This window comes from Bubalus kerabau, chromosome 16, assembly GCF_029407905.1.
Source record: "Bubalus kerabau isolate K-KA32 ecotype Philippines breed swamp buffalo chromosome 16, PCC_UOA_SB_1v2, whole genome shotgun sequence".
NCBI lineage: Eukaryota > Metazoa > Chordata > Mammalia > Artiodactyla > Bovidae > Bubalus > Bubalus kerabau.
In genome coordinates, this window is record NC_073639.1 from 10,892,326 (window position 1) to 10,918,175 (window position 25,850).

Sequence of the window (25,850 nt, forward strand, 5' to 3'; positions counted from 1 at the left end):
TCTCTCTTGTATTTTTTTCCCCCTTTCTGTATTTTTAATATAGGTATGTGTACGAATGGTGGTTGTAACATTTCTCATCAGAGAAATAATTTGGGGTGGTATCTGTAAGGAAATGGGTACTTTTTAAAATCAAATTAAACCTAAGTCTTCTCAGTTAGCAACAAAGAGAAAACCTCCCTGGAAAATTTCTTGTGAACTTTATAACCCCAAATGTGATTATAACACAAAATCCCCCTTTCCCCTGTGGCTCTCTAGCTAAATATGTTGCTACCACCTTCTTTAACATACAGGCCCTCTTAGTTATAGCATACCTATAACCAGGCTGGAATATTTTTTAAAGTTTATACACTGGACCCACAAAAGTAACATGGTTAGGGGGAGGAATCCAAAGTTAAATAATCTGTTTTATCTGATATTTTAGTTTTCTATCTATTGCCATATAACAAAAAATTCCAAAATTCAGTGGCTTTAATCAACAAGTATTTATAGCCTCTTACAATTTCTATGTGGGTTAACTGGACCCAACAGTGCAATTTATATCATGTGGTAGGGCTGCAGTCTTCTGAAGGCTCAACCTGGCCAGAATATCCACAATGGCTCATTCTCATGGAGGACAGACATTGTATGATGGCTGGGAACTCAGCTAGGGCTACTGATTGAAGGCCTTTGATTATCCTCCACACAGTTTCTCCATGTGGCTTGGTTTCCAAGTGTGCCTCTGTATGGCAGAAGTCACCTTATGGAGTGAAAGTGAAAAGTGAAAGCGTTAGCCACTCAGTCGCATCCAATTCTTTGTAATCCCATGGACTGTAGCCCGCCAGGTTCCTTTGTCCATGGAATTCTCTAGGCAAGAATACAGGAGTGGGTAGCCATTCCCTTCTCCAGGGGATCGAATATTAGCAAGCATTTCAAAGTTCAAACCCCAGAGAATGAGGGCTGGAAAAAGGAATTTCCTCTCTTGTCTGCTTGGAAACAATCTCCTGTTGGTCTCATTACCTATATGAACCACCACTTATATCTTGGTGGCTGAAATGGTAACCTACCACTTTCAGGGGACACACTGCTTCTCAGAGACCTCACTTAGATAAGCAATTCAGAATTGAGGGAACAGTGCCAATAGTCATTCCAGGGATATGCACTTACATAGACTGCAAAGGGAGCGGGGAGTAGGGTGGTGGTACATTTCATTGCAGTCTCATGACAATTACTATCTTGTAATTATCTCTCATTGTAAGAGAGATACATTTTGAGAGCTACATTAGCTCTCATTGTAAGAGAACACTGTAAACAGGCAATCTATTTATATACTACTTAAGAAAGAAATTGACATGGGAAAATAAAAGAGACAAATCAACCAATCTGGTGTATGTCTATGTCAACTACACTAAATACTTCATTAATATTTTATGCCTTAAAATGTACATCTTGGCTTGCCCTTTTCAAAGTCTCTATCCCTGTCTGACATAAACAAGAGAAACAAGAATTTAAAAATGCTCCAAACGTAATTAACTTGATGTGGATCATTTTGAACTTCTAGATGTTGAATAATCACATAAACTTTTAAATGTTTGAGTTTCCAACTATAAGGGTAGGAAAATGTCTTTTTCCCTTAAATTGCAATTGTTCCCAGGCTCTAAAGCCCAATAAAGATGTCATTCGAAGTTTTCCTTAACGTTTGTAAGATTTAATGAATAGTAAAAGCAATGTGTGTATTTCTCGTGAGGAGGGTGCTGCAAGCCAAGGCCATGAATTTCCAGCCTGTGATATAAGTTACACTGAATAACAATTTGAAGAAAACTCCAACAGCAACACACATTTCGGTGTGTAGTAAGTCATGTAGATGGTACCTTTTCCCTAAATTATAATCTAATTATACTCTAGCAAAATGCCAAGAAGTTACAATTGGGTGGACTGGGCGTACTTTCTCATAGAAACAGAAAAATTCCATCCTATTTTTATTACCAAAATTTTCTTTCCTTTGCATATAGGTGAAGGCTTATAGATCAAGTCTTTTTAATTTCACCTTGGAATTACATTCTCTCTGCTTTAATTCCTTTGAGTTATGCACAAGGCTTCTTGTCCTAAATCCACTGCTTTTTTCTTCTCTGCTATGACTTCGATGTACGCTTGAAGGCAAGTAAAATTATGAAAGCCCTTAGCCCTTAATTCTGTGAAGGTGGTGATGTCAGAGATATATGTTAGATGGTCATGAAAAATTAGGTCTGGCTTTATATAAGGTAATCTTTTTTTTCCATTCCTTCCTTTCCCTTTTGTTTTAAAAGCAAATTTTTTCATCTTTATTCTCCAAATTTGGGTGTATTTGCCCCTCAGAATTTCAATACCTTTTTTCCTCTCTGTTAAACAAGACTTGTGATGTTCTGTTTTCTCTTTCATCTTACAACATGCTTTTATCTTTCTTTATGTGATATATGTGGGCTTCCCTGGTGGCTCAGACAGTAAATAATCTACCTGTAGTGCAGGAGATTACCCTGGGTTCGATCCCTGGATCAAGGAGATCCCCCGAAGAAGGAAATGGCAACCCACTCCAGTATTTTTGCCTGGGAAATCCCATGGACAGAGGAGCCTGGTGGGCTACAGTCCCTGGAGTCACAAAGAGTTGGACATGACTGAGCAACTAACACTGATGATGATGTGATATGTAAATTCAAATAATCGTTTTAGTTTTCTGTTGAAACAACCACACTGTGTTTAGGGCATTTAGCATCATCTGCTTCTTCTCAGGGAGAAGGCAATGGCACCCCACTCCAGTACTGTTGCCCGGAAAATCCCATGGATGGAGGAGCCTGGTAGGCTGCAGTCCATGGGGTCGCTAAGAGTCAGACACGACTGAGCGACTTCACTTTCACATTCCACTTTCATGCACTGGAGAAGGAAATGGCAACCTACTCCAGTGTTCTTGCCTAGAGAATCCCAGGGATGGGGAAGCCTGGTGGGCCGCAGTCCATGGGGTAGCACAGAGTCGGACACGACTGAAGCGACTTAGTAGCAGTAGCAGCAGCTTCTTCTCAATGAGGGCATTTATTCTTACAAATACGCTACTAGCACTTGTAGGCCAGATATATTAAGGTACTCAAGATTAGACTCTGCCCAAACCCGAGGGGGCAAATGCTATGAGAAGACTTTCATGGTTTAATGCCGCCTTGCCTCCTTCCACAGGTGTTGACAGTGAAGTGGAAGTTGTCTCCTTGTCCCGCTGGCACACCCACTTCTCCTCCAGACTTACTCGCTTAAGGATTTAAAACGTAAACCTGAAGGGTTAGACGTTTTCAGGAATAGCAAGTTCTTGATACTGCCTCTTAACCTGGTCATGCACAAGTCATCATTTCAGATCATGAGAAAACTGTCTGCCTCATCTTTGGAATATTAAACCCACTTATAGAAAACAGACATTTGCAACCATGAGCTGTGGAACAGCTGAATTCACTGTAGTATTTTAAAAAGGTGTAAACCTTTAAAACTTTTCTAAAGACACTCCTGTGCTTCTGGTCTTTTCTCATGTTGCTCCCCTCCTTTCTAAATTTCCATGTGATAGTTGAAATCAAGTTCATTTTTCAAGCCCATCTCAAATAACCCTTTCTGTAGGAAACTATTTCCTCTCTAAAACCAATATAATTTTTCTCCTGATTCCTCCATAATACTTCCTAACTTTGACATCACTTTTGTTTCACTTTTGACTGCTAGTATTTTAAACATTACATATATATTTAAGGCCTTAAGGCCTTCTAATAGTAAGTACCGTAAGGGTGAAAAGCCACTTTCTTCCCTAATGTGTGTTTGTTTTTCACTAATGCGTCAGGAAGAACACTTCACTGTTGATGGGGGGGCAGGGGGGAAGGACACAGATGATGATCCAAGTTGTTTCTAATCCTAATATACTTGATCTCTTAAACTAATCTGAGAATGAGGCGAAACTAACTTTCACATTGGAAAATCCCGAGAGGAAAACACTCTTCAGAGATCTACAGGCAGAATGAACCCGCCTCCACACAGTTTAGAGCAGCTGTCTCAGGAACCCTCCCTTCCTTAGAATGTGGGAGAGGTTCGGTGGGGCGGCAGCTGCAAGGAATCTTCCCCGTTCCTCGTGCAAATGATCTTCCCGCCCTACACTCCCTTCCGAGGGGAAGGTGGCAGCTGTCAGGGCATCCCAGTGGTAAGCTCTTCCCTAATCTTTGCCGAGCGCGGCGGGCGGGCAGCAGCTGAAAGCTGTCAGAGGTGGGGACTCTGTGCTCCCCGTAGACAAGGACAGCAGCTTTGCTGGCTCCGGCGCTGCCACCTCTCTGGCTCGTAGCGGTCCCTCAGGTGTCCTTCTTCGAGTCCAAGAAGACACCTTGGCAACGAGGGGCGTGTTCCCTCCGCGCCCGGAGATCCTACGGTAACTTAACAACAGAAGGAGCCAGGAATCGCCGCCTGGGCACTCGCCAAAGCACCTTCCCAGATCGGGGAGTGGAAGGAGGGGGAAGAATGGGCTCCTGAAAAGAAAGGTCTTTTCTGGCCGGGCTAAGGAGACACCTGGAGCTACCTGCGTGGCGCGCCCTCCAGTCCTCACAGGCGGTCCTGGAGCCAGCTCGCGCCCGCCCCCGGGGGCCGGCCTCGTTTCCCCACCCCGCCGCGCGGTCGCCTCCGCCGTCGCGCCCGCCCCACCGCCCCGCGCGCTCGCGCACGCGCACGCCGCGCCCGGCCGCCCTCGGCGCTGTCATGGCGGCGGGGAGCAGCTTCAGCGGGCTCAGAGACGGCCGCGCTAGCGGTGGCGGGGCGAGCTGTGGCAGTAGCATCCTCACCGCCCGCGGCGGCCTCCGCAGCCGCGCCCGTAGCGCCGGCAGCGGCTGTTTTTGCAAAGGCTGAGCGCAGGGGTGGTGCGGGCCAGGAAGCCATGGAGTTCTGTGCAGCCTCGGACTCCCGGGGAGCGGACTAGGGAAACTTGGAGGCTGCGACCAGGTGCGCTGACCTCTCTCTCCTCCCTCCTCTCCTCGCCGTAGCCGCCGGGCCTCCCCCTCCCTCCTGGCCACTACACACCTTCCCGCCTCTCCCCGACGAACCTCAGGTGCCCGCGAGGTGCTCCACTCCTCCCCCTGGGCCGAACGTTGAGAGTCATCACCGCCCCCTTCCCCCGCCCTTTCCTGCCCTGGATCTCCGCCGCCACCTCCGTCTCGCGGCTGCCGGGCGGGGGGCGAGGACGAGCCCGGAGTGTCTGGGTGAGGGGGAACGTCCCACCTCGAGGGTAGCTTTGGGACCCCTGCTTTCCTCCAGCCCCCCTTTTCCCGGCGACAGTTCTCCTTCCGTGCACCTGTGAGGAGAGGTTGCCCTGCGCCTGGAACCTGCGCGGGTGTGGGGGAGGAGGGAACCTGGTCCCGGGCCTCCGGCTCCCGCCTGCGCTCTGAACCCCGCGCCTCGAGCCGCGGGGAAGCGGGTGGCTGGAAGCGGGGTGCTCCTAGGAACTGACTTGACGGACAGCAACTACTCCCCTCGCTCCCCGAAAACCCTACAACAAAACCGAGCCCCTTTAACATTGATCTGATCTTCCAATAGGGTTCGGCGTTATTGTCAGCCTCCGGGAGAGAGATTGGACAAACATTCTCCAGAATCAGCAGGGCGACGCCAAGGACTTTCCACACCAACTGCTCTTGGGGTTTCTCCACAGCTCGGAAGAGTGACCGTTTCCGTTTTGCGTGGCGTCCGTGTGCTTATTACTAGCGCGGCGACTGGGTCCCGGCGTGACTCCGAGTTGTCCTTTCCTGTGAACTCGCCATGGCCAGTGAAGACAATAATGTCCCATCCCCGCCACCAACAGGTGATGACGGGGGAGGTGGAGGGAAAGGAGAAGAAGCCCCTGCCGAAGGGGGTGCCTTGTCCCTGACACCAGGACTCCCCATCAGGGGTATCAGAATGAAATTTGCCGTGCTGACGGGCTTGGTTGAAGTTGGAGAAGTATCCAATAGGGATATTGTAGAAACTATCTTTAACCTGGTAAGTAGGTCTCTATTTTACCAGCGTATCTTCTCAGTGGGTTGGAGAACAAGACCTGAAGCCATGTGCTTCACTCAGGCTGGTGATAGAAACAAAATTCTGCTGACCTAAGTTAATCACTTTCTGCTATTTTTCAGCTTAAGGGGAATTATGTAAACTTACACCCTCCAGGTATTGTGAAAGTGAGCAGATCCTTTGGTCTTAAGAAAATAATTGTTACGATGGAAGTATTATATGGAGGACTCCTATGGAGAAGTTTTATTCTATAATTTTTTTTCTCCCATTATGATGTATATCTAAGTGCATTTCTCTTTGACATTTTAAATAAGTTCTTGTGCCCGTTTTTTGGAGTTGAGAAATAGTGTAAAGGGTAGTTCTACCTACTCCTTTGTGAGTAAGTTATGTTTTGCCATAAATTTTGAACAGAAAATTCTTGTTCACAGGGCTGATGAAAGATTAATTTGCTGCAAAGTTAGCATTTATATTTAATTTCGATTAGTTTTAATTTTAGACGTAAGGAACAAAAGTCAAATTTTGGAATGAAATTTAGGGTTACATCTTTTGAAAATTGAATGGCAGTTTAAAAAGAGGATTGCAGCAGAAGTAGTATGGTTTTTATTTCTCTTGTTTATTCATGTCTATCAGCAAAGCATATTTGGACATTGGAAGTTGCTGGTTATACTACTATGAGCTACGAATGTTATTTTTAAAAGGTGGATATGCCATACTTCCCTTTTCCTGTAGTCACAGAAATAGTTTTCATTTCTAATGGGGACTTTTTAAATTTCTTTATTTCAAGCTGTTGCCTGTCAATGTACAATAAATTTGACTTTGATATTTCCCATTCTTCCACCTACTCACCTGTGTTACAAGATAATAGAAGGGAAGAAGTATGAATGTGCAGTAGTTGAATAACTGTTTAGCCCCTTTCCCCTTTGCTTCTATTTTTTCAAGGTTAGGCTTGTTTTATTCAGGGCAGTTAATTATTTCCTTCACTAGACCTTTACTAATAGACTGGTTACCTGTGGTACAATTTCTAGAATGAGAAAGTAGCTAGATGAAATTCACTTACCTATGGAATATGAAAATTTTGAACAACAGAGTATTTCTCTAGCAAGGACATACACACTTTAAAGTAGGTATATTGTGGAAATACTGAGATGTACACAAAATAGAACAGTGTAATAAGCTCTGGTGTCTGTTATCCAGTTTCAATAGTTAAAAACATTTTGGGAATCTTGCATGTATGTGAACTTCACAGTTTGTGAATCTGAGGAAGATAAATGGCAAATTGATGTATTCCTTTATCTCAAGATAGACTTGAAAACTTTGCTTCTCGATTTTTCTTTTTTTCTTTTTCTAAACCTCATGTTTCTTGGATGTTAAAGAAAAATCTGTGGTAGTGATATGGTCCATCATTAATTGTGTGTGTAACATCACATTCCTCTGGCAGAGGAGGATTCCAGCTTCTCTGTTTGAATGTCCTCTGTGGAGGTGGATGACCAAACATGAGTAACTTGGATTTTATCATTAAGGAAAATCCAAATTCTGTAGTGATAGTTTATTTGCTGCCTAGAATTCTAGACCTGGGTATGGATTTTAAGGTGATTGGTTAAGTCTTTGATAGCTGTCTGTGGGGCAACAGGTGTCTGAGTAAAAGGAGAGGGGAAAATCTGGTCAATTACACCTCCTCTTCACCAGCATTCTCTTCTCCTATACAGCAGAGAAAGCTGCTGAGAGGATTAGATTAGTTCTTTTCTTCTGTTCTTCCTTACAAGACTTTTCATGCTCCTACCCAGGTATCAGGGGTCTTGGCCAGTCTTTTAAAATCTTGGAAACTGAAAATGTTAGGAATCTGGTAAGCTAGTCTGTTTCAGTGTTGTTAGGACTGCTGCACTTAATATTTTCTAATTGATAGTTATCAGCCTTTGTCTCAATTCTACTCGAAGAAGGAAGTTGTATTAACTAATAATAGGTGTGATTAAAAAAAAAGTTGGTGCAGTTTAGCACCAGCTAGACAATGGACCAGGTGCTTTACAAGTGTTTTTAAATTCTTTGCTCATCAAGTCTTTAACACATGGAGCTTATTTTATAGATGAGGAAACTGAGAGCCTGGCTGGTGAAGCAGATTGGTGATTCTTAGAATGATGACCCTTCTAGGAATACACCTGTTTCTTGAGTTGATGTAGAGTTGTTTGCTTTCCTGAACAGATATTTATAGCATAGGCATAGCTTTCCCCAACCTAAGGACAGAAAAATCATTGGTCGTGCTAAAGATGAATAGTGAAACTTTGTTCACATTTCATTTCTTCTTCTTATTCAAATAGCTTTCAAAAAACTGCTTAGAAAAGACCTAAAAAGTAAAAAAAAAAATTTCAGGTTCAGTTTTTCCAATCAGAATGTAGATGTAGAAGGTTGATGATTAGCTTTTTTTTTTTTTTTACACCGTATGTTGGATTAAAAATTTTTTAATTGTGAAAAATAGCATACAGACAAAAGAATGTTTAAAATGTATAAGTAATAAGATATTATAACAGTATCAGCCCCATTAAACTTCCATTTAACTTAAAGAATCAGCATGTTGCCAGTATCACTGAATCCTTATGCAAGCGTCTCCTTTATCATTCCTTCACTGGAGTTTTTGTTAGTAAGTTTCTATAGCTTTTGTAACTTTTTCCTATTTTTCAGACATTTTATTAAAAATAGGTTATATTCTACCCATTCTTTCTAATTAATTACACATTAGTTACTTTAAACCATAAAGTTTGTACTGTTAAACAACCTCCCCTCCATGAGAGTTGTCCAGAGAGGTGGCAGAGCTATATGACTCTTGAGGTCGTTACAGAGTGTTGGCCCCAACGTCGCTAATGTAGCTTGACCTCACACTATTACACATTTCTTTGAAATTTGTCACCCTTTTTGTAACTTCTTTTGAGAATCTTTGTAGGTAAGTTTTGATTAATAGTACACCTGTGTAATGAAGTGTTTCAAACTTGTGGTTTTCCATTTTTCTTGTCACAATTTAAAAACATTTTATATTGTCTCCATCTGTATGCTAAAGTAATTTGTCAAACTTTTGGATCCAGAATAATTAATGTTTTGGCATTTTTCTGGAACTTGCAGCAGAGTTTAAGGCTTCCACCAAGTGTTTATAGGTAGTCAATGCTATTTAATTCAAGAATGATGTTTTCCATGGGCTGGTGACAACATCTTCATGAATTTTTTTTTTCTTTACAATTAACTGTACCATTATATTTAGATGTTAAAGCTTCAGGATTTCCTAGGCAGTTCAGTGGTTAGTACTTGCACTTTCTTGCCATGACATGGGTTCAATCACTGGTTAGGGAACTAAGGTCCGGCAAACTGTGTGGTGAGTGTGGCCAAAAAAAAAAGTAAAGCTTAGAAGGTGGAATATAGTTCTTTATTACTCATTATGTGGCATTTGATACAGGTTCTGCAAAATATTAATGCTGCAAACTCTAGATACATACAGTAGCTGGGCAGATCCTACAGAGGCTTCATTTGTATTGACTCTGTGCGAAGAGTATACTTGTGGGGCAGCTACTGTCCGTTTTAGCTGGTGGTTGTCCTGCAGTAACATGAGCCCAGTGATCTGTGAACCTTTTGATTTTTCAAGAACTGGAGATCTATATTAAAAAACATTTAAAATATCAAATTAAAATATTAAAAAATACTTTGTGGGACACATGAAATGGCAGGCAATTTCTTTTCAAGCTTTTATCTGAACTTGTATTAGAAAGGTAATTATACATTGTTTCTATTTTGATGTGCATATCTAGAATTATTTCCTTCTTAATACCTGAAACCTGACATAATTTAAGGGTTAAGAGTAATCTATTCTAATAGAAACATGGTTGTTAATGGGCTTCTCCTCCGTATTAGTTTGTACTTCATGTTGTAATAGAAGACTCAAACTGGTTTAAATACAATAAAAAGGATTTATAGGCTCATTTATCTGGAGTCTAAAGGTAGGGGAAGTTATATAGTAACAGTAATATTAAAGACCAGTTTCTTTCTGTTGCTCTTGCCCTTCCTGTGATGTCAGGTTTAATCTGTTGCTGTTCCCCTCATGCTGGTAGAATGGTTGCCAGTGGTCCTTGGGGCCATATGTATTCTTGTTCAGGTCACTTGGGAGAGAGCACCTGTCCTAACATTCCCAACAAGAGTCCTGATTGGACCACTGAAGCAGTGCCAGTGGCCTTTGGAATGTGCTGGTTGGCTTAAGCAAACCATGGCCAACTGCTTTACCTAAGGATCCAGTCAGTTTCCTCTAAAATATTTGGGCTGTTTGGGGAGGGATGGATACACAAATAAAGATCTGGGTAAAACATTCAAAGTGTGAATGGATTCTGGAGAGGCAACGCGTAATGTCCGTTTTGGAGAAGGAAATGGCAACCCACTCCAGTGTCTTGCCTGGAGAATCCCGGGGACTGGGAAGCCTGTTGGGCTGCCGTCTATGGGGTCGCACAGAGTCGGACACGACTGAAGCGACTTAGCAGCAGCAGCAGCAGCAATGTCCGTTACTCTCCTTTACAAATGCTTAATAATAGAACAGGGTTTCCCTGGTGGCTCAGACCTAAAGAATCTGGTTATAATGCAGGAGACTCAGTTTTGCTCCCTGGGTTGGGAAGATCCCATGGAGAAGGGAATGGCTACCCACTGCAGTATTCTTGCCTGGAGAATTCCATGCACAGAGAAGCCAGGCGGGCTGAAGTCCATGGGGTATCAAAGAATGGAACATGACCGAGCAACTGAATAGTAATGTTAATGATATTTGTGTAAAGAGAGAAAAAAAGTGCTATCTTAACCCCCTGTCGTGCTCTTGAGCAAGTTGTTCTAACCTTTGTGCCTTGTTCCCCCAGCTCTGCAATGGGGAAGCTATATTATAGCAGGAGTTAAATGAATAAATACTCACTCAGTTGTGCTCCACTGTTTGTGACCCCGTGAACTGCAGCCCCCCAGGCTCCTCTGCCCATGGGATTTTCCAGGCACGGATAGTGGAGTGGTTTGCCATTTCCTTCTCCAGGGGATCTTTCTGACCCAGGGATTGAACCTGAATCTCCTGCACTGCAGGTAGATTTCTTTTCTGACTGAGCTGCCAGGGAAACCCTTGTAAAACACTTAAAATAGTGTGTGGCACATTAAGTACAATGTTTGTAATTTTAGATATTAACCATCATATTCCACCTTTACCTTTCAGTTTTGTCATCGCCACTTTTAGAGGTGTGTGTGATTGCGTGCGTGCAAAGTTGCTTCAGTTGTGTCTGATTCTTTGTGACCCTATGTACTGCAGCCCACCAGGCCCCTCTGTCCATGGGATTCTTCAGGCAAGAATACTGGAGTGGGTTGCCATGACCTTCTCCAGGAGATCTTCCCAACCATCTCCTGCATTGGCAGGCAGTTTCTTTAGAGGTGACTTGATTTTTTTTTTTTAGAGGTGACTTGATTTTAAACATCTTTATTGAAGTATAATTTACATACCATACAATTCACTTGTTTTAAGTTATATAGTTCAGTGATTTTTGGTAGGTTTCCAGAGTTGTACAAGCATTACCACAATCTAATTTTAGAATATTTGCATCCTGTGTTCACGACATTTTATAGTTTTAGCTCTTATATTTAGCCCTATGATCTATTTTGAGTTAATTTTTGTATGATGTGGAAGAAATGTAAGATAAGGGTCTAAATTCATTTTTTTGTCTCACTGCCATTTGGTGAAAAGGCTGTTCTTGTTTTTTTTTTTTAATAATTTATATTAATCTTATATCCTACACAGATACAGTTAAAATTTTGTATCTCATGCATTCTTATTAGATGTCCATAGGAAATTTAGAAAAACTGGCTGAAAGATAAACATTACTAATTTTCAAAAAGTAGAATTCTTTTATTTTGTGTGTGATTCAGTTATACATATGCACATATATTTTTGAAATTATTTCCATTGTAGGTTTTTACATGATACTGACTGTAGTTCCCTGTGCTGTATGGTAAACCTTTGTTGCTTGTTGCATATCTATTTTTTAAAGTTAGAAATCTTGCATTCTATTCATACTAAGTCGAACAAGTGGAATCAAGATGTCGATCCTTTCCCATTAAATTGCCTTGGCATCTTTGTCAAAAATCAGTTGATCATAACTGTAAGGATTTATCTGAACTCTTAATTTTTTTCCATTGTTCTAAAGGTCAGTTTTTACATTAGTACCAAACCATCTTGATTACTATAGCTTGTAGTAAGTTTTCAAAAATAGGACTGTATGTCCTTTTTGTTTTTCTTTTCTGAGATTGTTGGCTATTCTGGGTCCTTTATATTTCCATATGAGTTGTAGGATGAACTCAATCAATTTCTGTTAAAAAAAAAAAAAAAAAGGAATGTATTTTGATTTATTTAGGTCTTCATTTCTTTCATCAATGTTTTGTATATGAGGAGATGAATTATTTTTGAATATATATATATATATATTTTGGTGCTGCTATTAAAATGCTCCTTTAGGTATCTTTGTGCATTGAAATTTCCAGCAGAGGAATAAATAGTTTAAAGTATATGAACATTTATATAGCTCACAAGTAGATATTTTTAGCTTGTCTATTAATGTTAAAAATTAAGAGAGAGATGGGTGCATTTGTGCATTTTAATTGGAGAAGGCAATGGCACTCCACTCCAGTACTCTTGCCTGGAAGATCCCATGGACGGAGAAGCCTGGTAGGCTGCCGTCCATGGGGTTGCTAGGAGTCGGGCACGACTGAACGACTTCAGTTTCACTTTTCACTTTTATGCATTGGAGAAGGAAATGGCATCCCACTCCAGTGTTCTTGCCTGGAGAATCCCAGGGATGGGGGAGCCTGGTGGGCTGCTGTCTATGGGGTCGCACAGAGTCGGACACAACTGAAACGACTTAGCAGCAGCAGCAGGAGCAGCGCATTTTAATAACTTATAGTTTTTTAGAAATGATAAAATATATAACTTAGGCCCCTGCAGATATATAGTCTTGTTTCTGTTTCGAATAGGTCCAGTTTGAACTGGGAAATCATTTGGGAACTGAAAAAGTCAGAGTGTTTTTTTGTTGTTTCATAGAAAGGGAAACTGAGTAAGCTTTTTGTTTCACATACTGACTTAGCTGAACTAATCAAATACATTTAATTTTTATATTATATATTACCTCTTTTAAATATAGCTTCATTAAAATATTTATAATGCTTTTTTATGTTTGCAAGAAGAATGTCCAGAATACATTTTGTTTTATAGGACTTATTTTAGATATAGAATAAATTATTTAACTTTGTACCTCCAGAACTTCTCACAGTGTTTCTTGGTACTTTAAAAGTGTGTGTTAAATGAAAGTGTCTTAATCTCATTATTAAATAAGTTGCAATCATTAGGAAGTCTAGTCTCTATTATTCTTTTCTGCAACAGGTAAAACCTTAGTGCGTATTTCTTTTGTTGTTGTTGTTCAGTTGCTCAGTCGTGTCTGACTCTTTGTGACCCCATGGATTGCAGCATGCCAGGCTTCCCTGTCCCTCACAATTTCCCTGAGTTTGATGAAACTCATGTCCATTGAATCGGTGATTCCATCCAACCATCTTATCCTCTGTCATCCCCTTCTTCTCCTGCCCTCTTTCCCAGCATCAGGGTCTTTTCCAGTAAGTCAGCCCTTCGCATCAGGTGGCCATAGTATTGAAGCTTCAGCTTCAGCATCAGTCCTGCCATTGAATATTCAGGACTGATTTCCTTTAGGATTGATTTCTTTTATTATTTTCTGACTGTTTCTTATGATGATACTTGTCAAGAAGCTTGCATTTTTCATTATATAATTTTGAGTTACCTCAGTATCTGTTTTACCCCTAAGAAGAAGAATTTCATTATTTTCAAAATAGTCTATTATAACTTGCTCTTAAAGTAGTTTTTTCCTTTTACTCTAGTATTATTTCTATTAGATCTCACCTAACAGAATGTGTAGTCAGACACCTACCTCTGAGTAAATTTCCAGTGAGTCTTTGGCTTAGAAGCTATTGGGAAAAGATATGAAATAAAAAACAAAAGGAAATGGTACAAAGAAAAACACTGCTGAGAGTACACAAATTGTTTTTAATTGACTAATTTCATAAAACGCTTTGAGTTTTAGATTTTAAAACATTTTTTTGATATGTGTAAATCTGTTTTGATTCTTCAAAAGATCTAATTGGATTTGTCCCAGAATAATATGTGATTGAGATGTGCTTTGTAAAGTAGAGAATTTCTTGTTGTTGGAGGTTTTAGAAGATTGCATATTGGGGATATTATAGAGTAGATTCTTACTTTGGTTAAGAGATTAGACACCACGTTATGTGACTATCTCGTGTTCTTGCTCTGAGTTTTGTTGTCTCTATTAACACCTGGGTTTTTGCATTTACTTCTTAGACGTCTCTTGACCAGACTAAGTAATTTGTGTTCTATAAAAATTAGTTTTAGAGGAAAGGGGCTGCATTTTCTCTATAGATTCTTACAGAAAGATGAAGAACTGAGGTCTCAATTAACTGCGTTCTGTTAGAGATAAATCTATGGCTTGAGAACTGAGAAAGATTTTCTCCCTGCTTAATAAGATCTTTGTTCATGAATAATGACTTTAGTGTAGTACTTTTATTTATAAACTACACTAAATCTCTTAAAGCTATGGCTTCTGATGAAGTATTTAGCTTTGTTGTTTCTAATGAAAATATTTTTCTCATAAAGTAATATAAATATATTATCTCAAGTTCTATATATAGTACCTAATTGAATCCAGTCTTTATCATATTTGGGCTTTAATATCTTGAATAAAAATAATCATTATATCTTAGAGCTTATAAATACACACATACATACGTAAAACTTTTTACACAGCACATTTTTTTTGAAAGTTTGGGTTTGATGTTAGTACATGAAACTTAAGTCAGTCCTGGTAGTAAAATGATAATTAATCAATTTCAAATGGGATATCATATCTTTTCTAGAAACAGAGTAGGCACCAGTGAGGCTCTCTGGTATCTAAAATGGAGAAAATACTAATTATTAAAGAAAATTATATAAAGATATTAGAAAGTTATTATTAACATTATCATCAACCTGTTTTCTTAGATAATAAAATTGTGAAATTAATAGATATCGTTTTTTATCATTACTGAAACTCTGACCCCAAGTATAGCTTTCTTCATGAATTCATTGTTTTAAATCAGGGGGGAATGTCTTTTCAAATCTTCATCTGTACTTACAGATGTTCAGATACTTAATACTGTGGGAAAAGTGTTGGTACAGCATGGGTTTGAACTGTGTGGATCCACTTACATGTGGGCTTTTTTCAATAGTAAGTACTATAGTACTCCACGATCCACGCTGGTTGATCCAAGGATGTAGAGGAACCTCATATAGGAAGGGCTGACTTCACGTTATATGTGAATTTTGAACTGCATGGAGGGTTGGCCCCCCTCCCAATCCTCGCATTGTTCAAGGGTCAACTGTAGTTCTTGTAATCATTAAACCAAGCACTATTTGCATTAGAGGAAAGTAGTTCTGTAAATTTTCATGTTTTCTTAAGATTTTTATTGTATTGGAAAGGATTTCTCTTTCTTTTGGAAGAAACTACATATGAACCAACGTCACTTCCACACTGTAGCTGCATGTTCTGCTGTTTAACGACCCTGTAGGAGGTGATTCAAGGCGAAGGTTTAAGTTACAGCAGGTTGGACTGTGCTCTTGTAATACTCACTTTATAAAGGATGAAACAGAGGGTAAGTAGCTTGCTTACATCACTGGGCAAGTAATACTGCTGAGATTCAAACTCAGGGAGTCTACAACCTGAGCTCTAAACAGTAACCCATATATAGTGTATGGCTGCAGAGAACCTTAAATGTGAAATAGTGACTTTCATCTTTCAATAGGCATCTTTCAGTCAAGTAATTGAATAGTATCTGTTTAATCAGATTGTTTAAAACATGCCTAACATAGTCAAGATTTCACTTGTGGCATTTAGGGTTTGTTTGTTTTTCCCCTTTAAATCTAAAATGTGTATTAGGAAAGGGGAAGTTTTTAAGGAATGTGATATTAAAATTGAATGGAATTAATGACATAGTTTGCTTCCCTGGTGGCTCAGATGGAAAGAATCTGCCCACAATGTGGGAGACCTGGGTTTGATCCCTGGGTCGGGAAGATCCCTTGGAGAAGGAAATGGCAACCCAGTACAGTACACTTGCCTGGAAAAATTCCATGAACGGAGGAGCCTGATGAGCTACACTCCATGGGGTTGCAAAGAATCAGACACGACTGAGTGACTTCATAGTTAGGCGCCTTCACGGTGGCTTAGCAATAAAGAATCCCCGTACAAAACAGGAGATGCGGGTTCGATCTCAGGGTCAGAAAGATCTCCTGGAGAAGGAAATGGCAACCCAACCCAGTATTCTTGCTTGGGAAATCCCACGGATAGAGGAGACTAGTGGGCTACAGTCCACAGGGTCACATAAGAGTAGGACACGACTTAGCAACTAAACAACAACAAAGCAAAATACTGGAGTCTTACTCCACAGTCCATATGTAGCTAGGTAAGCCTGCAAATTGAAATGACCTTGAATACTGATCTATAAAAAAGTGACGTTTTTAATCATCTTTTTTGTCTTATATACTGACCACATTGAGGATGTAATAGGAAGTTCATTTCAGTTCAGTTCTGTTGCTCAGTCGTGTCTGACGCTTTGTGCCCCCATGGACTGCAGCACGCCAGGCTTCCCTATCCATCGCCAACTCCTGGAGTTTACTCAAACTCATGCCCATTGATTCGGTGATGCCATCCAGCCATCTCATCCTCTGTCATCCCCTTCTCCTCCTGCCTTCTATCTTTCCCAGCGTCAGGGTCTTTTCCAGTGAGTCAGTTCTTTGCACCAGGTGGCCAAAGTATTGGAGTTTCAGCTTCAGCATCAGTCCTTCCAATGGATATTTAGGACTGATTTCCTTTAGGATGGACTGGTTGGATCTCCTTGCTGTACAAGGGACTCTCAAGAGTCTTCTCCAACACCACAGTTCAAAAGCATCAATTCTTCGGCGCTCAGCCTTCTTCACAGTCCAACTCTCACATCCATACATGACCACAGGAAAAACCATAGCTTTGACTAGACAGACCTTTGTTGGCAAAGTAATGTGTCTGTTTTTTAATATGCTGTCTAGGTTGGTCATAGCTTTTCTTTCACGGAGCAAGCATCTTTTAATTTCATGGCTGCAGTCATGATCTGCAGTGATTTTGGAGCCCCCAAAATAAAGTCTGTCACTGGTTCCATTGTTTCCCCGTCTGTTTGCCATGAAGTGATGGGACTGGATGCCATGATCTTAGTTTTCTGAATGTTGAGTTTTAAGCCAGCTTTTTCATTCTCCTCTTTCACCTTCATCAAGAGGCTCTTTAGTCCTTCTTCACTTTCTGCCATAAGGATGGTGTCCTCTGTGTATCTGAGGTTATTAATATTTCTGCCGGCAATCCTGATTCCAGCTTGTGCTTCATCCAGCCTGGCATTTTGCATGATGTACTCTGCATATAAGTTAAATAAGCAGGGTGACAATATACGGACTTGACGTACTCCTTTTCCTATTTGGAACCAGTCTGTTGTTCCATATCCAGTTCTGACTGTTGCTTCCTGACCTGCATACAGATTTCTCAGGAGGCAGGTCAGGTGGTCTGGTATTCCCATCTCTTGAAGAGTTTTCCCCAGTTTATTGTGATCCACACAGTCAAAGGCTTTGGCATAGTCAAGAAAGCAGAAGTAGATGTTTTTCTGGAACTCTCTTGCTTTTTCCATGATCCAACAGATGTTGGCAATTTGATCTCTGGTTCTTCTGCCTTTTCTAAATCCAACTTGAACATCTGGAAGATCTTGGTTCACATACTGTTGAAGCCTGGCTTGGAGAATTTTGAGCATTACTACTAGCGTGTGAGATGAGTGCAATTGTGCAGTGTTTGAGCATTCTTTGGTATTGCCTTTCTTTGGGATTGAAATGAAAACTGACCTTTTCCAGCCCTGTAGCCACTGCTGAGTTTTCCAAATTAGCTGGCATATTGAGTGCAGCACTTTCACAGCATCATTTCGAGGATTTGAAATAGCTCAACTGGAATTCCATCACCTCCACTAGCTTTGTTCGTAGTGATGCTTCCTAAGGCCCACTTGACTTTGTATTCCAGGATGTCTGGCTCTAGGTGAGTGATCACACCATCCTGGTTATCTGGGTCAGCAGATCCTTTTTCTGTAGTTGTTCTGTGTATTCTTGCCACCTCTTCTTAATATCTCTGCTTCTTTTAGGTCCATACCATTTCTGTCCTTTATTGTGCCCATTTGTGCAAGGATGATGCTTATTAATCAGTTATGTGTGTGTGCGCTCCATGTGCCCTGTTGTATCTGACTCTTTGTGACTCCATGGACTGAAGCCTGTGAGGCTCCTCTCTGCATGGAATTTTTCAGGCAAATACTAGAGTAGGTTGCCATTTCCTACTCCAGGGGATCTTCCCAACTGAGGGATTGAATTCCCCTTCTGGAGTCTCCTGTGTTGGCCAGGGTTTTTTTTTTTTTTTTTTTTTTTAACCACTGTGCCACCTGGAAAGCCCTATTAATCGGTTACAGGAGAGAATACCAATTATTGTCTTTCCTATTGTGAAGATGTATTAATGGTCCTCTACCCAGGGATGGGGGAGCCTGGTGGGCTGCCGTCTGTAGGGTCGCACAGAGTCAGACATGACTGAAGCGACTTAGCAGCAGCAGCAGCAGCAGTATTCAAATAATCTTTACTGGAAGTTGATTTGCTTCCCTGGTATATTTACTGAATAAAGTTACCAAATTTATAGGGCAGGTTATTTATTTATTTATTTTTTTTTTACAGATTAGAGTGTGAATTTAACTGGAGTTTAGATTTAAATTTTCAAGTAAGATATCAAAGAATCAACTTGAATAAGATTTTAATGTGAAACATTTTTACATATTGCTATTTTGACTAGACTTATTGCTATTTTGACTAAACTTATGATTTCATAATATGACACTGCTCTTGTGAAACAAGTAAATATCTATTTCCAGTGGGACTGATCCATTCATTCATTGAGTGAGTATTTATAGGGCAGAAATAGTGTGCCAGGTACGGTATTGGGAACAGAAAATGAACAAGACAAATATAGACCTCGTCTTTATGGAGCTTAAAGTCTAAGTTCTTTATCCTCTATGTACCCCATTTCTTCAACTGTTCTTATATCCTTCACTTTGTTTTGATTTATTTTCTGATATTTCACAAGTACAGTCTGCTCTTATTCCTATGTGTTGATTCTCTGAGCATGTTAATTATCTTTGTGATTTTTATATATTAACCATATTGATCACATTAATCAGAGAGGATGATGATGTCTGTCCTATATTTTTCACAGGGAATTCTTTTATCTTACCTATCTAAGCCACCTAGAGGGATAATCTCATGCCAGGAGGCAAGTGAAATACAATGTGATATTTGCTTCTTTTACTATATTATCACCTTATCTGGAATGAAGTGTCATGTGGATGAATTATTAATATACTTTTACTAATACATTTCTATTTTGATATTTTCCACTAGGACTAAATTTGAAATGTTTTTTCAAATTTTTTCTGTTTGAACAGAGTATATTGACTGTTACTGGAACTTTAATAACCTTGCATCATTAATATGAATGCTTGTCCTTGAGATACTGGGTATCTATAATCCTTTCCCTCTTCTGCATCTCTGGCACTACCCTAGTCCAGGTGCTCATCATTTTTTGCCTGCATAGCTACAAAAATTGTCTGTTCTGTTTCTCTATTGTTTTCTCCTTTCAAAAACTCTCAACTGCTGGTGTGTTCATCTAGAGGGCAAATCTGACCTTTGGTTTTCCTTCCGAAATCATTCTGTAGTTTTTTCATTCTCTTTTGGACACAGGTGGTTTGAACCTGAATCCTGTTTACTCTATTCTACTATGTGACTATTAATTTAAGTTGGGTGTTCATACTAAAGTCGTAGAAAATGGCCAGTTAATTAAATTTCTCAAGAATTGTGTTTATTGAAAAAGTAGCTCATGATAATCGGAAACATTGAAAAGAATGATAAGCTTTGAGAAAATGAAGCATCTTAAAACTTTATCCTTGATTTAACAGTGCATACTTCATTTGATTTTGATCATTAGTTTCCCTGTGTGTCAAATGGTATATAGTAACTTGTATTTGTTTAAGATATCCACCAATCAGTTTTCTTTCTATTCTTTCTCATAACCAGGAGAAAAATGAAATGACCAGTTCTTTAATATTTAGGGAATCATACATCTAATTTGTGGTTAATAAATATTCTTAATTTGTATTGTGTTTTGTTCATGACTTTTTTAATTAGTACCTTAGTCTGAGGGCAATAGTATGAAAGAAAAGAAAAATAGTAATTTTTTTACTTGTTAGTATCTTGAAAAGATTTGGAAAAAGTTTAGCATTAAATCAGATAGTTAAAATGAAAAACTTTGGCATATGTTTGGGAGTTTAATTTATTCTAAATTCTCATTACTATGGAATGTAATGTTGACTTACAAAATTTTTGAATACTTAGAGGATGTCCTAATTAATAATTTTTATTAATACCTGAGTTTGAAAAGTCTCCTACTTTGAAATGACAATTTTAAGTTGTTTTTTTTTTTTCTCTCTGTTGATCCTTATTGTCTCTGATACTTATCTTCTGAATCACTTGGGGATACTTTTGCATTTTCCTTCTTCTCTACCTTGCTCACACCAGACTTAGATTTCTTTTTTTTTTTTTTTAAACCACTGAGACTGCTCAAGAGTCTTCCCACTTCATTAAAAACAGTGTTTTTTTCTTCCCTTCTGAACTTAGGTGGAGTTTTCTGGAGCTCTGCTCTGGCTGCTATATGTGATGCTAAAATGGGAAAGACAAAATGACTATTTGCATTATCTACATCTATCAGATAATAGCTAGTATTTGTTGAGTGGGTTTGAGATCTCCTAGTAGATTCTACTGTTCTGGTAAAGTAGTTATAGCCCATTCTGTTTAGTCCTGTTTAGTCCATTCTGGTCCCTTTCCTCTTGTTTTGCTCTCTGCCTAGAATGGTCTCCTTTCAGTTATCTAATTATACATATCAACAAACAATATAATATAAATATAAATTTTTTGTATATTGAACTTGTGTTTTTTTATATTCATTTTTTGATAGTTTCTTTTCCTTAGTCATATGTCTTATATTTTTATTTTCTTAAACATTAATATTTTAATATTGTATATCTAATCATTTTTATTTTTTTCAGTGTTTGGAGTTGTTTCTTGGGAGTTTGTCTTCTTCATTATTTAACGATGAGTGTGTTTTATGGATTTTTATTTGTGTATGTAGTTTGAGTTTTGGTTTGCAGTGTGCTCCTACAGGTAGTGTTGGTGTTTGCTTCTGTCATGCTCCAGTGTCTTCAACTCAGAATATCTTGAAACTAAGAATATCTTGTGAGTTTTGTTAGATCTCACATCTAGTATGAGTTTGGAGTGAGAGGAGGGAGACTTCTCTTTTTTTCTTCTACCCAGGTTGAGGCAGGCAGATAGTCCAGTGTTCCTGTGATGAGTTGACAGGGTTGCTTTTCAGATTCCCCATCTTGTTTAGGCCCCACGCTCTTTGTCCTTTTCACTTCTAGCAGTCCCTGTAGACCCAGTTTCTCCACCGCTAGAGGTTGGTGGGTGCTCCCAGGCTAGATACTGCCTCAGTGCTCACTGAGAATTAGTTGTTTTTTCCCTCCAGATATTTTCCTTGGTTCCTTTCTAGCTCAACCATTCATGAAAAAAAAAACTTTTTTTTTTTTTGTTTAACATTTCAGCATTTTAAGAAATTCTGAACGAGTGTGTTTCTGGACATCTAAGTCTTCTGTATTACCAGAAATGGGTTTTATTTCTTCCTCCAGTTATCTGTATGAGCCTCTCCTTCATTCCCTTAAGGTCTCTGTTTAGACGTTACTTTATTAGAGATCCTTTACCTATTGCCGGGCTTCCCTGGTGGCTCAGATGGTAAAGCGTCTGCCTGCATTGCAGGAGACCCAGGTTCAATTCCTGGGTTGGGAAGATCCCCTGGAGAAGGCAATGGCAATCCACTCCAGCACTCTTGCCTGGAAAATCCCATGGACAGAGGAGCCTGATAGGCTACAAGGCCACAGTCCATGGGGTCGCAGAGTCGGACACGACTGAGTGACTTCACTTTCACTTTACCTATTGCCAGTTGGGTACCATCATCGTCAACTCTACCTGCTGTATCCTGCTTTATCTTTATAGCATTTATCTCCATTAGATATTTGTTTATTTTGTGTTTGTTTATATTAGAAAATAAGCTCCATTTGTAAGTTTACCACGTTATCGTCATTGCTTAAAATAATGCCTGATACATATTTGGTGCTTAGTATTAATAAACAGGGGCTTTGCTGGTGGCTCAGGTGGTAAAGAATCTGCTTGCAATGCAAGAGACCGGGGTTTGATCTCTGGGTCAGGAAGCTCCTTTGGAGATGGAAATGGCAACCTGCTCCAGTGTTCTTGCCTAGAGAATTCCATGGAATAAGTGTGCTTAATGCTGTAAACGGATTCTCTCTTTTAATCCTCATTTTAACCCTGTGAGGTAGGTGATATTACCATCTCCATTTTAAAGATGTGAGGCGTCTTAGCTTTGCAGAGTTAAGTAAGTTGTCCAGGTCACACAGTAAATGGCAGAGGAAGTCGAAGTTGAACCCCAGGCTGTTTGGCTTCAGATTGACCTGTTCTAATCACTGTACTTTGGTGGTGGTAGTGATGTTGCTTCTTTAGATGGTTTGTATGACACTGGTATAATTCTAGATTTCAGCTCTGCTTTGTGTCCCATTGTTTCTTTGGGAAAATACAGTCTCTATTTCAAATAATTGGTTTTTAGATACAAGTTTGGACCTTAATAGGTAACTTGGAAAGATTATGCAGTGCAGTGGTCTCCCCTTACTTTAAGGATTACTTTCTAAGACCCCACTGGATACCTGAAGCCGTAGATAGTACCGAACCCTGTATACACTTTTTTTTCTTCTACACATGCATACCTGTGCTGTGCTTTAATTTATAAATTGGACGCAGTAGGGGGTCATCAGCAATGGCGTGATGAGGTAGGGCAGTCACAGCAGTGCGCTGCGCTCAGAGTTACGTGGATGTGCTCTCTCGCCCTCGCAGGATATCCTGTCACAGGCAGAGCTCGTTCTGCTGCACTTCATAGGTACTGCGTTTTTTAGAAATTGAAGGTTTGTGACAACCTCTCATTGAGCAACTCTGTCAGTGCCTTTTTTCAAATAGCATTTGCTCTGTTCATGTCTTTGTGTCATATTTTGGTAATTTTCACAATATTGCAAACTTTTTCATCATTTTTATGGTGATCTGTGACCTCTGATCTTTTATGTTACCACTGAAGTTGTTTTGGCATGTTTTAGCAACCAAGTATTTTTAAATTAAGGTGTGTACATTTCTTTTTTTTAGACATAATGCTGTTGCACACTTAACAAACTATGGTATATTGTAAGCATAACTTTTAATGGACGGAGGAGCCTGGTGGGCTACAGTTGCAGAGTCGGACATGACTGAGGGGGTCGCAGAGAATCAGACATGACTGAGCGACTGAACAGCAACAACAGAAACAAAACTTCTATATCCACAGAAACCAAAAATTTCTTGTGACTCACTTTATTGAAATTTTCACTTTATTGTGGTGGTCTGGAACTGAATCTACACTATCTCCCAATTTTGCTTGTACGAGTTTAAAGCCTTTTCCATCTTCAGTTCAATTCAGTTGCTTAGTCATGTCCGACTCTTTGCGACCCCATGAATCACAGCACACCAGGCTTCCCTGTCCATCACCAACTCCTGGACTCACCAAACTCATGTCCATCGAGTTGGTGATGCCATCCAGCCATCTCATCCTCTGTCGTCCCCTTCTCCTCCTGCCCCCAATCCCTCCCAGCATCAGGGTCTTTTCCAATGAATCAACTCTTCGCATGAGGTGGCCAAAATATTGGAGTTTCAGCTTCAGCATCATTCCTTCCAATGAACACCCAGGACTGATCTCCTTTAGGATGGACTGGCTGGATCTCCTTGCAGTCCAAGGGACTCTCAAGAGTCTTCTCCAACACCACACTTCAAAAGCATCAATTCATCGGCACTCAGCTTTCTTCACAGTCCAACTCTCATATCCATACATGACCACGGGAAAAACCATAGCCTTGACTAGATGGACCTTTGTTGGCAAAGTAATATCTCTGCTTTTCAATATGCTCTCTAGGTTGGTCATAACTTTCCTTCCAAGGAGTAAGCATCTTTTAATTTCATGGCTGCAGTCACCATCTGCAGTGATTTTGGAGCCCAAAAAAATAAAGTCTGACACTGTTTCCACTATTTCCCCATCTATTTGCCATGAAGGGATGGGACCGGATGCCATGATCTTAGCTTTCTGAATGTTGAGCTTTAAGCCAACTTTTTCACTCTCTTTCACTTTCATCAAGAGGCTTTTTAGTTCCTCTTCACTTTCTGCCATAAGGGTGGTGTCATCTGCATATCTGAGGTTATTGATATTTCTCCCGGCAATCTTGATTCCAGCTTGTGCTTCTTCCAGCCCAGTCTTTCTCATGATGTCCTCTGCATGTAAGTTCAATAAGCAGGGTGACAATATACAGCCTTGACATACTCCTTTTCCTATTTGGAACCAGTCTGTTGTTCCATGTCCAGTTCTAACTGTTGCTTCCTGACCTGCGTATAGGTTTCTCAAGAGGCAGGTTAGGTAGTCTGGTATTCCTGTCTCTTTCAGAATTTCCCACAGTTTATTGTGATCCACACAGTCAAAGGCTTTGGCATAGTCAATAAAGCAGAAATAGATGTTTTTCTGGAACTGTCTTGCTTTTTTTGATGATCCAGCAGATGTTGGCAATTTGATCTCTGGTTTCTCTGCCTTTTCTAAAACCAGCTTGAATATCTGGAAGTTCACGGTTCACATACTGCTGAAGCCTGGCCTGGAGAATTTTGAGCATCACTTTACTAGCATGTGAGATGAGTGCAATTGTATGGTGGTTTGAGCATTCTTTGGCATTGCCTTTCTTTGGGATTGGAATGGAAACTGACCTTTTCCATCTTAATGAAACACTAATAATGTACTGTGTGATCATAACTTCTGCAGTTTGAGGTTTGATTGGAACAGAAGCATAGCTTTCTCTTCCTTCTTTGCAATTTCATGGATAGAAGATTTCCTTCTTACCATAGGTCCTAGCAACCTCAGCGTATGATTTTTTTCTTTCCTTATTAAGTCAACTTAATAAGTAATAAGTTGAGGATTTTCAACTTTTTGCTTAAAATAAGCACTTTATGGCTTCTCTTTGGAATATCCATATTGCCAGGATCACTGCTCTTGCGCTTGGGGCCATTATTAAGTGAAATAAAGGTCACTTGAACGCAAGCACTGTTAACATTGACAGTTGACCTGGTAACCTTGCTGGCTGCTAAGAGACTAAATGGTGGGATATGCTGGACACAGACATGATTTGTGTCCTGAGTGGGATGGAGTGAGAGGGCTTGAGATTTCATCACTCTATTCAGAATGGTATGTAGCTTATGAATTGTTTATTTCTGGACTTTTCCATTTAATATTTTTGGACCACGGTTGACCTAAGGTAACTGAAACTGTGGAAAGTGAAACCATGGACAAAGGGGAACTACTATATTTAAATCTGATAAGATTTTCTTTTTCTACTTTCATTTCTTTCAATGAAAACAATTTTTTTTTTAGTTTTAAAATAATTGTTAGTCTGCTGTCTCTTAAGTCCTTGTGACGAGTCTGGTGAGGTTA

At 39.9% G+C, this 25,850-nt stretch overlaps 2 protein-coding genes across 14 annotated transcripts in view; one reads left to right on the plus strand and one right to left on the minus strand.

Annotated features, from left to right (window-relative positions):
• Positions 1-467: 467 nt before the first annotated feature.
• On the minus strand, positions 468-5,541 carry LOC129630185 (translation initiation factor IF-2-like). 2 transcript variants are annotated; one of them, XM_055550595.1, is made up of 2 exons: positions 5,058-5,541; positions 468-736 (listed from the first exon to the last, which is right to left on the minus strand). In XM_055550595.1, the coding sequence occupies exons 1-2, from the start codon at positions 5,526-5,528 to the stop codon at positions 671-673; spliced, it is 537 nt and encodes a 178-aa protein (XP_055406570.1). In that variant the 5' UTR covers positions 5,529-5,541; the 3' UTR covers positions 468-670. The 2 variants fall into 2 exon arrangements, with proteins under 2 accessions (XP_055406570.1, XP_055406571.1); XM_055550596.1 differs by having other exon boundaries at positions 5,035-5,541.
• LRBA (LPS responsive beige-like anchor protein) overlaps positions 3,863-25,850 on the plus strand; it is a 746,530-nt gene continuing 724,542 nt past the window's right edge. For 4 of the 12 annotated variants that reach the window (XM_055550581.1, XM_055550585.1, XM_055550588.1 and 1 more), the window contains exons 1-2: positions 4,665-4,956; positions 5,548-5,985. In XM_055550581.1, the coding sequence (XP_055406556.1) occupies positions 5,767-5,985 (219 nt within the window). In that variant the 5' untranslated portion in view covers positions 4,665-4,956; positions 5,548-5,766. Of the gene's footprint in view, positions 4,172-4,197; positions 4,394-4,663; positions 4,957-5,078; positions 5,214-5,547; positions 5,986-25,850 lie in introns of those variants that run through there. The other 8 variants (XM_055550586.1, XM_055550587.1, XM_055550591.1 and 5 more) reach the window with 6 other exon arrangements.